Below are 13,475 nucleotides of genomic sequence, written 5' to 3' on the forward strand. Positions count from 1 at the left end.
AAGAATTTTTCTTTTTAAGTCTTTGTAATCATACCAAACAAGTCAATAAGGTCATACCTATATAATTTAGTTCCTTTAAGTTAATTAACTATGTTCTATTTGATCTGTAAGTATTACAAATTATTTCAATTTTCCCAGAAATTTATTTTTCCTCACTGCTCCCTTCTTGAACAGTATTTTAACAAATATTAGGTCTTAAAACTTAGCATAAAATATGCTATTTCAATTGAAAGATATTTTCTATAAGCACTTTTTAAGAAAATTAGGGTTAAGTTAAGAGAACACAGGTCTCACCTGGATGTCGATCATCAAATGGGTCTGGATCCCCCTTACGATATTCTTCAGTTTCTTTTTCAATCAATTCAGACATCCTAGCACAAAAGGAAGACAAGGTCAACTCTAGAGAAGCAGATAAAAACTTGTACCACCACCTATAATAGTCCATTCAACAAAGTAAAAAATAGAAGCAAAAAGTAGGAAAGGGGTATTTTCCTGATGAACAGAAATCAAAACCACCACCTCATAAAACAATTTCTACTCCCCAAATACCCAAATATCATGGAATATACCAAATACCCAAACCTGCAGCCAGTTGAGGGAGGAAGGAAAACCATGAAGGCACTTCAGGAAATATCCAGTGAACTAACAGACCCACAATTTGGAGGTTGTCAGAAGTTGCCCCTATCTAAAATAAACTGTACTCTGATTTCATCCTTCTGTCCCTTAAATTCCGCTCTAACCTTGAAGATCTTTTTACGATCTTGCTCCATACAAGTTTACTTTCCATTCCTGCTTCTGTTCACCCTCCACTCCAGTAGGGCCCACTTCCTCATTGCCACAAAAACGTGCCCCAGTCCATTCTCTCCTCAGTATCTTTTTCAGTCACATTTTTTGCATTTTATAGAAAATCTGTTTCCCTGCTTTTCATCAAACTATACTCCACCATCTTTCAAATCTCTGTTCCAAGGAAACTTGATCTCATCTTGTATTGGAAAGCACACTGGAACTGCAGTTAAAACTCAGTATTCTAACCTCCAATTCCCACTGTCTGGCTATGCAGTCTTTCACAAGTAGATCTGAGAATGGCTTTCTTGTAACAATGTAACTCTCAGTGATACTTTTAGTAACAAATGAGGAAGCTGAGATTCAGAGAAGTGTCTCAGACAGTTCTAACAACAAAAGGTCCTCAAATATTTGTTGAGTGAATAAAAGAAGCTGACTTATTAAAGTTATTTCCATTCTCATAACCTCTACAATATTTATGAACCATATTGCCAGACTCAGCAGTTCATTATATATTATTTTGTACTATTCTGCATTGTTTCTTATCCATTAGTTGCCTAGAAAGTTAGCTCCTTGAAGACAGGGCCCTCTATTTTAGGCCCACTGCTGAATAACTTAACATAGTGTCAAAGATGATGGTCAAACATGATAAATGTGAAGTAGCCTTGAAAACAAAACATTTGAGCCTTTTCAGCACATATTTGATCAGTATTTTTTGAGCAATTAAGTGAATCTACCGTTAACATGATCCCCTCTTATGATTCCTCCTTTCACAGTTATTCCCTGTCAGGACACATGCCTGGGTGGCAGGCCAGGTCCCTGGTTAGGGGCCTTCAAGAGGCAGCCAATCGTCGTTTCCCTCGCACACCAATGTCTCCCTCCCTCTTCCTCCCCCTTTCTCCCTCTCTCTAAAAGTAAATAAATGAAATCTGTTTAAAAAAGAGTAATTTTTTAAAAAACTTAACTGTTCATACCTGGTAAGGATAGGTACCATGTCCTGCCCACTGCCATGTTCCTTTTCCCACTGCTCCAGCAGGGTAGTGAGCTCAGCTTTGGAGTCCACATGTACCGCTACCGTCGTCATGGCTTGGCCTAAGGAAGCAAAGAACAGTAACAGTGACAATAAAGGAAAAAAATGTGACCTACTTCCTACAAAGAGAAAAGGGAGGGGAAAGAAAAGGGATGAACAAGTATAGGAAATAATTAAAAGCAAGACCAAATTTTCCCCCTTGGACCCTGGAGACAGTCTTTATCTGCAGCACAGTGAGAAGCTCGGGACTGGGAGCCTGGATGGTTACCATGACCAGCAAGTCCTGTCGTCTCTCTCAACCTCAGTTTACAGACAGGGAAACAGACTGAAATTGTGGTTCTTAAACGTTCTAGTATCAGGAAATCCCTTTGAGAATCAGACAAAAGCTATGGTCCCTTTCACCTCTCAAAAGTGCATATACCTACATATTATATATAAAATAGTACCAGGTCTAGATCTCTGAGCTCCAAAATTTTGAGGATATATATTTTTTAAAAATACAAAATGTGGCAAAAGTAACTCCCCAAAATATTTTGCTCTTTTTTTTGTTTGTTTTTATCCTCACCCGAGGACATTTTTTCATTGCTTTTTAGAGAGAAAGGGAGAGAAACATAGAATCAAGACAGTAGCATCAACTGGCTGCCTCTAGTACATGCCCAGACCAGGGACCAAACCCACAGCCTAGGTATGCGCCCTGACCAGGAAGTGAACCTGCAAATTTTCAGCTGCAGGACAACACTCCAACCAACTGAGCCACAACAGCCAGAGCTATTTTGCCTTCTATCTCAGTCTTTGGGCTAAAGTTCTGTGAAAGATAACACTTTCCTGGTTAAATCTTAAGATAGTGAAAGTTGGGAAAGAGTATTATAAGCCCATTTGTCCCTCAGGCTTCCTAACTCTCTCACAGCTGATTTCCTGGGAAGGAGGAGTTGCTGGGTTTTTATAGTCGGCCCATGGGGGATACATGGACAAGGAGCTGAGACCGGCTTTGGAGGAGCCACACGATACATATATACACTGGGAAGAGAGGTTTATAAGGAGCTCCAAAAGGAATAAATGAGATCCAGATGCTTAAATGGCTTATAGATCAACTTATTTGCCGAAGTAGCTTTAGGATCAAAATGTCAGATCCTGCCACCCAAAATGTTATTTTCACTGAAATAGCAACCGTTCTAATAAAAGTTTCACACCAGAAAGGGATTACTATGTGCTCTAGGATAGTTCACTCTTCTAGAGATATCTACGGTAAGACCAAAAGAAGTACATAAAAGTATCTAAATTGAAAGCATTTGCATTTTAATAAAGTAAAAGCAATTGTAGTAGTAGTGAATCATGTCACCTGGTTTACCCACAACTCCAAAAGAGAACAAACAGTTCCAAAAACAAAAAGATTAAAATTAAATTAAAAGGCTTCTTTTCTGAAGAAAAGAGTCTACATTTTCAGACTTTCTAACCAAGGTTACAAAAAAAAAAAAAATTGCTGCAGGTATGACTTTTATGGATTTCCGAAACCCCAGGCTGCATTTTTGACTGTGACTACTAACTATACATGCATTTTTTAAATAAAGTTCTTACTTGGAATAACTTCAGATTTACAAAAAAGTTGCAAAGATAGTAAAATTCCCATATATCCTTTCACCCAGCTCATTTTCCCCTAATGTTAGCACCCTATTTTGTGATGGTACAGTGTCAAAATTAAGAAACCCAACATTATTATTAACTAGACCCCAGACTTGATTCAGATTTCACCAGTTTTCCCATCCGTGCCCCTTTTCCGTTCCAAGATCTCATCCAGGATACATTGCATTTAGTTGTCGTTTCTCTACTGTCCACTGGTCAATGACAAGTTTTTGAGTCTTTCCTTGTTTTTCATGACCTTGACAATCTTGAGAAGTACTAGCCAGGTCAGTTAGGTGGAGCAATAATTTAACCAAACATTTACAGAAATTAACATCAATCCTCAAATTCTTCCAAATAAACAGAATAGGAGCCAGCATTTTTTCCTAATTTATTCTATGAACACCATCACCCGCATACCAAAACCAGATAAAACTAAAGACCAATATACTTTATGAATATAGATGCAAAAATTCTCAACAAATACTAGCAAGCTGAGTATAGCAGCATATAGAGAGGATTATATATCGTAACCAAGTGGGATTTTCCCCAGAAATGCAAGGGTGGTCAACACACAAAAGTCAATTAATATAACACACACACATTAACAGAATGAAGGAGAAAAAAAAAAAACGATTATCTGATTGATTGATAGAGAAAAAGCAGCTGACGAAATCCAACACCCTTTTGTATAAAAACAATAAACTGGGAACAGAAGAGAACTTTCTCAACATCGTAACGGGCATTTTAAAATAATCCACAGCTAGCATTATATGCTGAAAGACTGAAAGCTTAATATAAAACACTGTACTGAAGTCTAGTCAGAGCAATTAGTCAAGAAAAAGAAATAAAGGTATCCAAGTTAGAAAGGAAAAAGTAAAATTGTCTTTATTCACAAAATGACATGATCCTATATACAGGAAATCCTAAGGAATCCACCCCCCCAAAAAAAAACTATTAGTTAATAAATTAGCAAAGCAAAGCTACAGAATACAAGATCTACACTAGCAATGAACAATCCAGATAAGAAATTAAGAAAACAATTTCATTTACAATGGCACCAAAAAAGTAAAATATTAAGGAAAAAATTTAACCCAAAAAGCCCCAAGACATATACTAAGAACTACAAAGCACTGCTGAAATAAATTAGAGAGGGCCTAAATAAATGGAAAGACATCCTGTGTTCATGGACTAAAAGATTTAACATTGTTAACATGACAATACTCTCCGAAGTAGTCAATAGTCACTGCAATCCCTATCAAAAGCCTGAAGACCTTTTTTGCAAATATGGAAACTTCCATCCAAAAATTCATATATAATTGCAAGGGACCCTGACTAACCAACAGTCTTGAAAGAGAAGTTGGAGAATTCACACTTGATTTCAAAACTTGGTACAAAGCTACAATAATCAAGCCTGTGGTACTCGCCCCAGCTGGTGTGGTTCAGTGGACTGAGTGCCAGCCTGTGAACAGAAAGGTCGCTGGTTCTATTCCCAGTCAGGGCACGTGCCTGGGTTGTGTGGCCAGGTCCCCAGTTGGGGGCGTGAGAGGCAACCAATGGCTGTATCTCTCACACACTGATGTATCTCTCCCTCTCTTTCTCCTTCCTGTCCCCTCTCTAAAAAGTAAATAAATAAAATGTTTTTTTTTAAGTGAAAAGACAACCCACAAAGTGGAAAGAATATTTGTAAATCATATATTTGATAAGGATCTAGTATGCAAAATATATAAAGAACTCCTACAACTCAACAACAACAAAACCTGATTCAAAAATGGGCAAAGACCTTGAATAGACATCTTTCCAAAGAAGATATACAAATAGCCAATACACACAAGAAAAGATGGTCAAACTCATTAGCCATTAGAGAAATAGCAGTCAAAAACCACAATACAATAGCACTCACACCTACAAGAATGCCTACGCCCCCAAAATCAGAAAATAACAAGCACTGGCAAGGAGGTGGAGAAATTGGAAGGTATACTGCTAATGGGGATGTAAAACGGTGTAACAGCAAGTATGGAAAACAGTCATGTGGCTCTTCAAAAATGTTTTTTTTAAACGTTAAAACAGAATTATGACATGACTCAACAATTCTGCTCCCAAAACAAACTGAAAATAGATACTCGAATACTGGTACACAAATACTTGTACACAAATGCTTGATACATATACCCAAAACAAATTGAAAACAGATATTCAAATACTTGTACACAAATGTTCAAAGCAGCATATTCACAATAGCCAAAAAGGTGGGAACTACAAGTGTCCATCAATGAGTGAACGGATTAAACCAAACGTAGTTATATTCATAAAATACAATACTGTTCAGCCATAGAAAGGAATGAAGTACTGATACATGTTACAGCTATGGATAAATCTTGAAAACAATATGCTAAATGAAAGAAGCAAGACACAAAACCTCACATACTGTGTGATTCTATTTATAGGAAACATCCAGAATAGGTAAAGCCACATAGAGAAAGTTGCCTACTGGTTGCCAGAGGCTTGAGGGAGGAGGAAATAGGAAATGACTCCTTAACGGGTATGGGGTCCTTTTGGGGTGATGAAAATGTCTCGAAACTAAAAGACGTGATGGCTGCACAACGATGTTAGAATACTAAGTGCCACTGAATTCTATACACTTTAAAATAGGAAAGGTTAATTTATGGTATGTGAATTTTACAATGTTTTTAATTTAAAAAAAGTTCTACAAGGGAATGCCTTTTGGAAAATTTAAGAAATCAGCAAATGAAACACATAAAGGTAAAAGTTTAAAGAAAATACTACCTCTAGTAAAGGTCAACTCAGGGACATTAAAATTTTAGTGTTCAATTTAAACCTATTCTTCTGGTACCATTTTCAAAGGTTCTGATTAATTATTCCTAAGAACAGTCATAACTTTGGGAATAATTACTTGCCCAGGGAAAATATAAACTTATAACAGACTAAAGTTACAAGATCAATGATAAATCATTTTACTATCAATGAAAGGCTATTAATACAAAATGCATTATACACATCTTGTTATGCACAAGTCAGTGAAGGTAAATTAATACACCATAGTTTTTTGTTTTCTTTCTCATTTTTTCTTATTTTTATTCTCAACTCACCATGTTTTAAAGTGAGTTCTTTAGGTGGCATGCAGAATTTAATGTCTGTCCAATGGTGACACAGTAGTTACCAATTGGTGAATATTAGCACGGAGCAGACATTTGGCTAAGTAATTTGCTTACAATTTTTCTGAATTTTCACAACCACCCTTCCCTTTTCTACAGATTAGGAAATGGGCTCAGAGAGGTCCCCAAGACTAATCGATTGTCACTTGGTAGAAAAGGACTTTAAGCATTCATATCCCAACTCTACAGACATACCTGTGAGATCTTTTTTTTAATATATTTATTGATTATGCTATTACAGTTGTCCCATTTCCCCCCCTTCACTCCACTGCATCCTGCCCACCCCCCTCCCTCCCACACTCCCCCCCTATAGTTCATGTCCATGGGTCATACATATAAGTTCTTTGGCTTCTACATTTCCTATACTATTCTTACCCTCCCCCTGTCTATTTTCTACCTACCATTTATGCTACTTATTCTCTGTACCTTTCCCCCCCTCTCTCCCCCTCCCACTGCCCTGTTGATAACCCTCCATATGATCTCCATTTCTGTGGTTCTGTTCCTGTTCTAGCTGTTTGCTTAGTTTGCTTTTGTTTTTGTTTTAGGTGTGGTTGTTAATAACTGTGAGTTTGCTGTCATTTTTACTGTTCATATTTTTTATTTTCTTTTTCTTAGATAAATCCCTTTAACATTTCATATAATAAGGGCTTGGTGATGATGAACTCCTTTAGCTTTCCCTTATCTGAGAAGCACTTTATCTGCCCTTTCATTCTAAATGATAGCTTTGCTGGTTACAGTAATCTTGGATGTAGGTCCTTGCCTTTCATGACTTGGAATACTTCTTGCCAGCCCCTTCTTGCCAGTAAGGTCTCTTTTGAGAAATCAGCTGACACTCTTATGGGAACTCCTTTATAGGTACTGTGTCCTTTTCTCTTGCTGCTTCTAAGATTCTCTCCTTATCTTTCATCTTATGTAGTGTAATTATGATGTGCCTTGGTATGTTCCTCCTTGGGTCCAGCTTCTTTGGGACTCTCTGAGCTTCCTGGACTTCCTGGAAGTCTATTTCCTTTGCCAGATTAGGGAAGTTCTCCTTCATTATTTGTTCAAATAAGCTTTCAATTTGTTGCTCTTCCTCTTATCCTTCTGGCACCCCTATAATTCGGATGTGGGAACGTTTCAAGATGTCCTGGAGGTTCCTAAGCCTCTCCTCATTTTTCTGAATTCTTGTTGCTTCATTCTTTTCTGGTTGGGTGTTTCTTCCTTCCTTCTGGTCCACACCGTTGATTGAGTCCCAGTTTCCTTCGCATCACTATTGGTTCCCTGTACATTTTCCTTTATTTCTCTTAGCATAGCCTTCATTTTTTCATCTAGTTTGTGACCAAATTCAACCAATTCTGTGAGCATCCTGATTACCAGTGTTTTGAACTGTGCATCTCATAGGTTGGCTATCTGTTCGCTGCTTATTTCTGGAGCTTTGATGTGTTCTTTCATTTGGGCCTTTTTTTTTGTCCTCAGCGCACCTGTTACGTAAAGGGGCAGAGCCTTAGGTGTTCAAGGGGGCGGGGTAATGCTGGTGGCTGTGCTGTAACACAGGGGGGGGGGGCCCCCAAGAGGGAGCAATGGCGCTTGTTCTGCTCTCTGCCAGGTTTCAGTCACTCCCTCCGCTACCCATAATCAAACTGGGCCCCTCTAGTGCTGATTCCCATGTGGGTGGGCTTGTGTACGTTGTAGGCCCCTGTGGGTCTCTCCAACAACCTCTCCTGTGAGGCTGGGAGTTTCTCCTGCTACCGTCTCAACCCCCACAGGTGCTTTCAATCAGAGATTTGAGGCTTTATTTCCCCGCGCTGGAGCCCTGGGTTACGTGGTCTGCTCCGCTCCCCTGCCGTTCATTCTGGTTTATCTATGCGAGAATGTGAGGCCACAGGGTCTGCTACCCACCATACTGCCTGCCCCGTTCTCCGCCACTCTGAGTCTGGCCCTCTTGGTTTATCTATGCGCCAAAGTGGGGCCTCGGGGTCTGCTAGCATTGGGACTGCCTGCCCCGTTCGTCCCTCACTCCGCCAGTCTCTGGATCCGGCCACATTGCCCCGAGTCCTGTGCACCCCAGCTGCCCGTCTCTGCCCCTCCTACCAGTCTGGATGACTGTTTCTTCTTTATCTCCTTGGTTGTCAGACTTTCTTGTAGTTCGATTTTCTGTCAGTTCTGGTTGGTTTTTTGTTTTTAAATTATTGTTGTCCTTCTTTTGGTTGTGTGAGGAGGCACAGTGTGTCTACCTATGCCTCCATCTTGGTTCTCTTCTACCTGTGAGATCTTGATCAAGTTATTTAACTTCTCCAAATCTCAATTTCCTTATCTATGAAACGGAAATGACTGTTCTGAAGGTTAAATAATAATACTGTCCATACAAGGGAATAATGTAAAGCCCTACAAAAAATATGTAGAATGTCTTCATCCTTAAAAGATGGCTACAGAAGTATTTGGGGTGATATGTATGCAACTTATTTTCAACCAGTTCTGCAAAGTAAATACACACCACACCCATACAGAGAGAAAATATGGCAAAATATTAACTGTTGAATCTGGATGGATAAACAAGTGCTCACTTTACTATTCTTTCAACTTTTTAATGTTTGAAATTTTTCATAATAAAAAGTTTGAAAAAGTTAAGAAGTATTTCCTTCCCTAATGTAGTCTAGTGAGAAAAGCAAAGGGTGTGTGTATCCCCAGAATAAAATATTCCTGGAAGAATACACAAAGAATAGAGAATAGCTATTACTTTTGTGGCAGGTAACTGACTTTCTAATGGATAAAGATAAAAGAAAGGTTTTTCATCATACGTTAATACCTTAGTCCTACCATTTTTCAATTATTTTGTAATTTTTTAATTGAATCATAAAATCTGTCCTCTTCTAAAATACAATACTGAATGGCCTATTCAGCAGAATTATCCCAAAGCCTAAAATAAAGTCCACGCTAAGGAAAGACTTCATACGCTTACAAATCTGAAGCAGATGTTTGAAAGCATTCTTCCTTATTTAAAAGCAAAACATAAAACTGGGGAAAATAATCCAAGTTTGGAGCTTCATGTAAAATTTAACTAATAACTAGTATGAAATATAAAACCACGTATAACAATTCTCTATTACTGTCCATGACCATCTCCTTTACAAAATCAATGTAAGAAAATTAGTAGTAATAAGCCCACTTCAGGTCCTGGCCAGGTAGCTCAGTCGGTTAGAACGTGTCTGATGAGACAGGATTGCAGGTTCATCTCAGGTCAGGTCACATGCAAGAATCAACCAATACATGCATATATAATTGGAACAACAAATCGATGTTTTCTCTCTCTTCCCCTCCCACGTCCCTCTCTAAAAGCAATAATAAAAAAAACTAAAAACTTCAATCACTCCAAGATAAGCTAACGTGGTTCATTTCACCAGATTCCTTCTCTATTAAACAACTGTACATAAAACAGTAAAACATTGTGCTCACCAACTACTCGCGATATTTGAGCATGAAGTTATTATTTCCTATATATTATCCAAATTCTATTAGCTACTTTTTAAAAAAATTTTATTGAATTTATTGGGGTGACAATGGTTAATAAAATTCTATAGGTTTCAAATCTACAATTCTATGACACATGATCTGTATATTGTACTGTGTGTTCACCACCTCAAGTCCTTTTCGCTCCTTAACATCCAAAAATATATCACCACCCCAAAACGGAAAACTGCTGTAGATAAAACCCAAGCCTAGACATCATCAAGTAGAAAACACCAACTCCACTCCTAAGGAGACTAACCATACAAGCTTATATAAACCTCAAAGGTAAACTCCAGTAGAGCTTATATAAGCCTTAAAGATAAACTCCAGTAAACTGGAAAAAGAAAATTACAGGTCGACAATGTCAATGAACCTCTCATTCTACATTAACAAAGCGTTCAGAACAGGAAGATGCTAATATAAATTAATTAAAACGCAGACTAATTAAAAGGCTTCAATGAAAACAGAGTGAGAAAAAAACAACGTGATGCGGACAGGGACAAGTCATTTGGGACTCAAAAAGTACTACAGAGTTTCCAAAACTACTACTTCAACAAATACGAAACCCGAGCGCTAACACTGCAATAGGGAGGAAACCGTTTAGTAAGAGAAGACGGAGTTAAGCAAAGGCCTGTGACACCTCAGTTGCAAACGACTAGAACCCACGGAAACAGGTTCGCGGGAAGCCTGGCAGGCGGGCACTCCGAGCTTCGGCTCCACGCCGCAGGACCCTCACACCTCTGGTTACCCTACCCCCTCACCACGGGGGTGGGAGGAGTGCCCGGGAGGCTCCGCCCCCTCGCCCGGTCCCAGAGCCTGGCGGGTGCAGGGGAAGCCAGCTCGAGGCCGAGGGAGGAGAAAGCCCGCCCAGGTGACTGGAGCTAGAGGCGGAAACAGTCTGGGAAGGGGGCCGCCGTACGGCGGCAGGGAAGATGGAGCTCCCCAGTCCGTACGGAACGGAGATTAGGATGATTGGGAGGAAAAACGTGACAAGGGGGAGGAGAGAGGCCCCTCCTACAGGTAGGGGCGGGCACACCCCTACCCCCCCACTCCGGGCGGAAGAGTTACTCTCGGGAAGCTTCTTTTGCGGACTGCAGGAAGAACGCGAAGGCCCCGCCCCCGAGCCAAGAATTTGGAGGAGGAAAAGTCCTGTCAGGCCCGGGGCCCAGCCTCCCTGGCGGCCCGGCCCGCCCCCTCGCCGCCGGCCGCCCGGGCAGGTGCCGCCCCTCCCCCAGCCCGCGCCCACTCTCCCGCCCGCCGGGCCACGCGCCCTGTCTCCTCGAGCTCCTCCTAGAGAGCCGTCTTCCTCCCTTCCCCGCTCACCTTCCCGGGCGGCTCTGCCGCTCCCCCCTGACCCCGCCAGCGGCCACAGTTCACACACACCGCCTCAGGTCCCGCACTATCCCTCACTCACACACAGCGCGACCACGGCTCCAGAGTGGCCCACATATTATGCGTCAGTCGCGCGCTACGTGCACCCCGCGCGCGCCTGCGCGCGCGCCTCCGCCCTCCCTCCGACTTGGCGCGAGGCTCGCTAGCGGGAGGCCGCAGGGAAACGCCAGAGCGAGCGGAGGTATATTAACGAACGCCGAAGCCTCCTGGGAAATGAAGTTCCGCTTCTAGGGGCGGGGCCTATCACTCAATTAGCGCAGGAGCGCTTCTCCCCCGCGTACTGACTTCTGGGGTTTGTAGTTCCTAAGATTAACGCGAACGGCTGGGTAGTCATTGGCTGCTTCAGAAGGCGGAAGCGAAAAGTGAGGAACTTGAGTCGTTCCAAACCAGTACTACAAGGGCTGGATACCTTTTCCTTACCTTGTTCTTCCTCTTGTGACAGGAGAGCTTTTGTTTTACTCTCCCATCTGCCCCTTTGTTAACATACCAGGATCTAAGAAAATATTTCCCACAAGCATGTTAGAAATCACAGCACCCATTAAACAGAAGGCTTTGGGTTTTCTTTGTCTTTCTCCACAAGACTTTGCCTGTAGGATCCACAAATATTTATCCTAGGTATTATATACGAGGTAGAGAAAAGGGGAAAAAATCCAAAGGCCATAAGTAAGGCAGGGCTGAACTCGGAGGTCATCTAATTTAATTCCTTTATTTTGCAGCTGGGAAAAGTGAGGCTGAGAGAGTGAGTGTCTTGCCTAACATCACACAACTAATTAGCAGCAGGACCAGAACAACTGACTGACTCGGATCCCTTTTTGGGGACATGAACGATAAATGTGACTTCGCAGATGAGCGGAATCTCTCCCTGACAGGATCCTACCCGGCCTTTGTCTCTCTGGGGAGTCCTTAGCAAGTTTCTGTGCGTTTCTACGGAGTCCTCAGAGCCAACACTTTCACTTGGGGAACATGGAGCACAGCAAGCCTGCTGCCATGTTCAGGTTCCATAGCTAGTAAGAAACTAGCCAGCACCCTGTTCAGGTAGCTCAGTGGGTTAGAGTGTCGTCCCCATACGCCAAGGTCGCAGGTTCGAACCTGGTCAGGGCATATACAAGAAACAACCCGTGAAAGCACCAGTAAGTGCAATAGCAAATTGATGTCTCAATCTCCTCTGTCTCTCCCTCCCTCTCTCTCTCTATCTCTCTCTCAGTAATAATTTTTTTTTAAAGCCCAGAGCCTGAATGCTGAGTCTCTTGATTCCATTCCCCATTCGATCCCATTCCCCTACTTACAGAAAAGAGACCTCCTTCCTCCTTCACTTAAACATGTAACTTGGAGCAGCTGCTCAGGCACAAAATTCCAGAATGTGGGGTGGCAGTGCCACACAGACGTATCCCCACTCTGCAACCTTTTCACCTGCCGTGACACAGAGCTCCCTTCTCTGTGCTTCTGGAACTTCGCCTGGGTCAATAATGGCCACTATCATGTCCTTTAACTTTACGGCAGGCTCAGCTCTGAGCCAAGTGTTCTACCAACACTTTTTCATACAACCTTCACTACCACCTCACAGGGTACATACAGTTAGCCACCTACACAGATGAGAAATCTGAGCACAGAGAGGTGGTCCAAGAAATGGGGCCCAGGTTTTTGGGTCCAGAGGCTGGACTCCTAACTCCTATGGCTGGCCTCCAGCACTCCTTCAACTGACTGTCCTGCCACGCCTCCCTGGTCCACACACCCAAAATGCATAAGGATGGAGGGTTCCAGCCTCAGATACCCTCCCTCTGTTCATGGTTTAACCAGCGCGGCCCTGACTTCCCCACTGGCTGGGGCCCAGAAAGGCAAAGAACCCTCCTGTGAACACAGGGTCCAGCTCACTCGTTCGTGGCACAGCCTCAGCCTGCCACCAGATGGCACTGCTCCGCTTCAGAAACCCAGTCTTGGACGCTGGGTCAGTGATGCGAGTGAGGGAGCTTTGAAGAAACTGGGGTCCAGGA

At 41.9% G+C, this 13,475-nt stretch overlaps 1 protein-coding gene across 2 annotated transcripts in view; it reads right to left on the reverse strand.

Moving 5' to 3' along the window:
- Positions 1-11,640, reverse strand: part of DCAF1 (DDB1 and CUL4 associated factor 1) — a 53,026-nt gene extending 41,386 nt beyond the window's left edge. The window contains exons 1-3 of one of the 2 annotated variants that reach the window (XM_024565689.3): positions 11,507-11,640; positions 1,758-1,875; positions 295-371 (exon numbers count right to left, since the gene is read on the reverse strand). In XM_024565689.3, the coding sequence (XP_024421457.2) occupies positions 295-371; positions 1,758-1,867 (187 nt within the window). In that variant the 5' untranslated portion in view covers positions 1,868-1,875; positions 11,507-11,640. Of the gene's footprint in view, positions 1-294; positions 372-1,757; positions 1,876-11,415 lie in introns of both variants that reach the window. The other variant, XM_024565690.4, reaches the window with a different exon arrangement.
- Between the last annotated feature and the right edge of the window lie 1,835 nt (positions 11,641-13,475).

Source organism: Desmodus rotundus, unplaced genomic scaffold, assembly GCF_022682495.2.
Source record: "Desmodus rotundus isolate HL8 unplaced genomic scaffold, HLdesRot8A.1 manual_scaffold_100, whole genome shotgun sequence".
Classification (NCBI taxonomy): domain Eukaryota; kingdom Metazoa; phylum Chordata; class Mammalia; order Chiroptera; family Phyllostomidae; genus Desmodus; species Desmodus rotundus.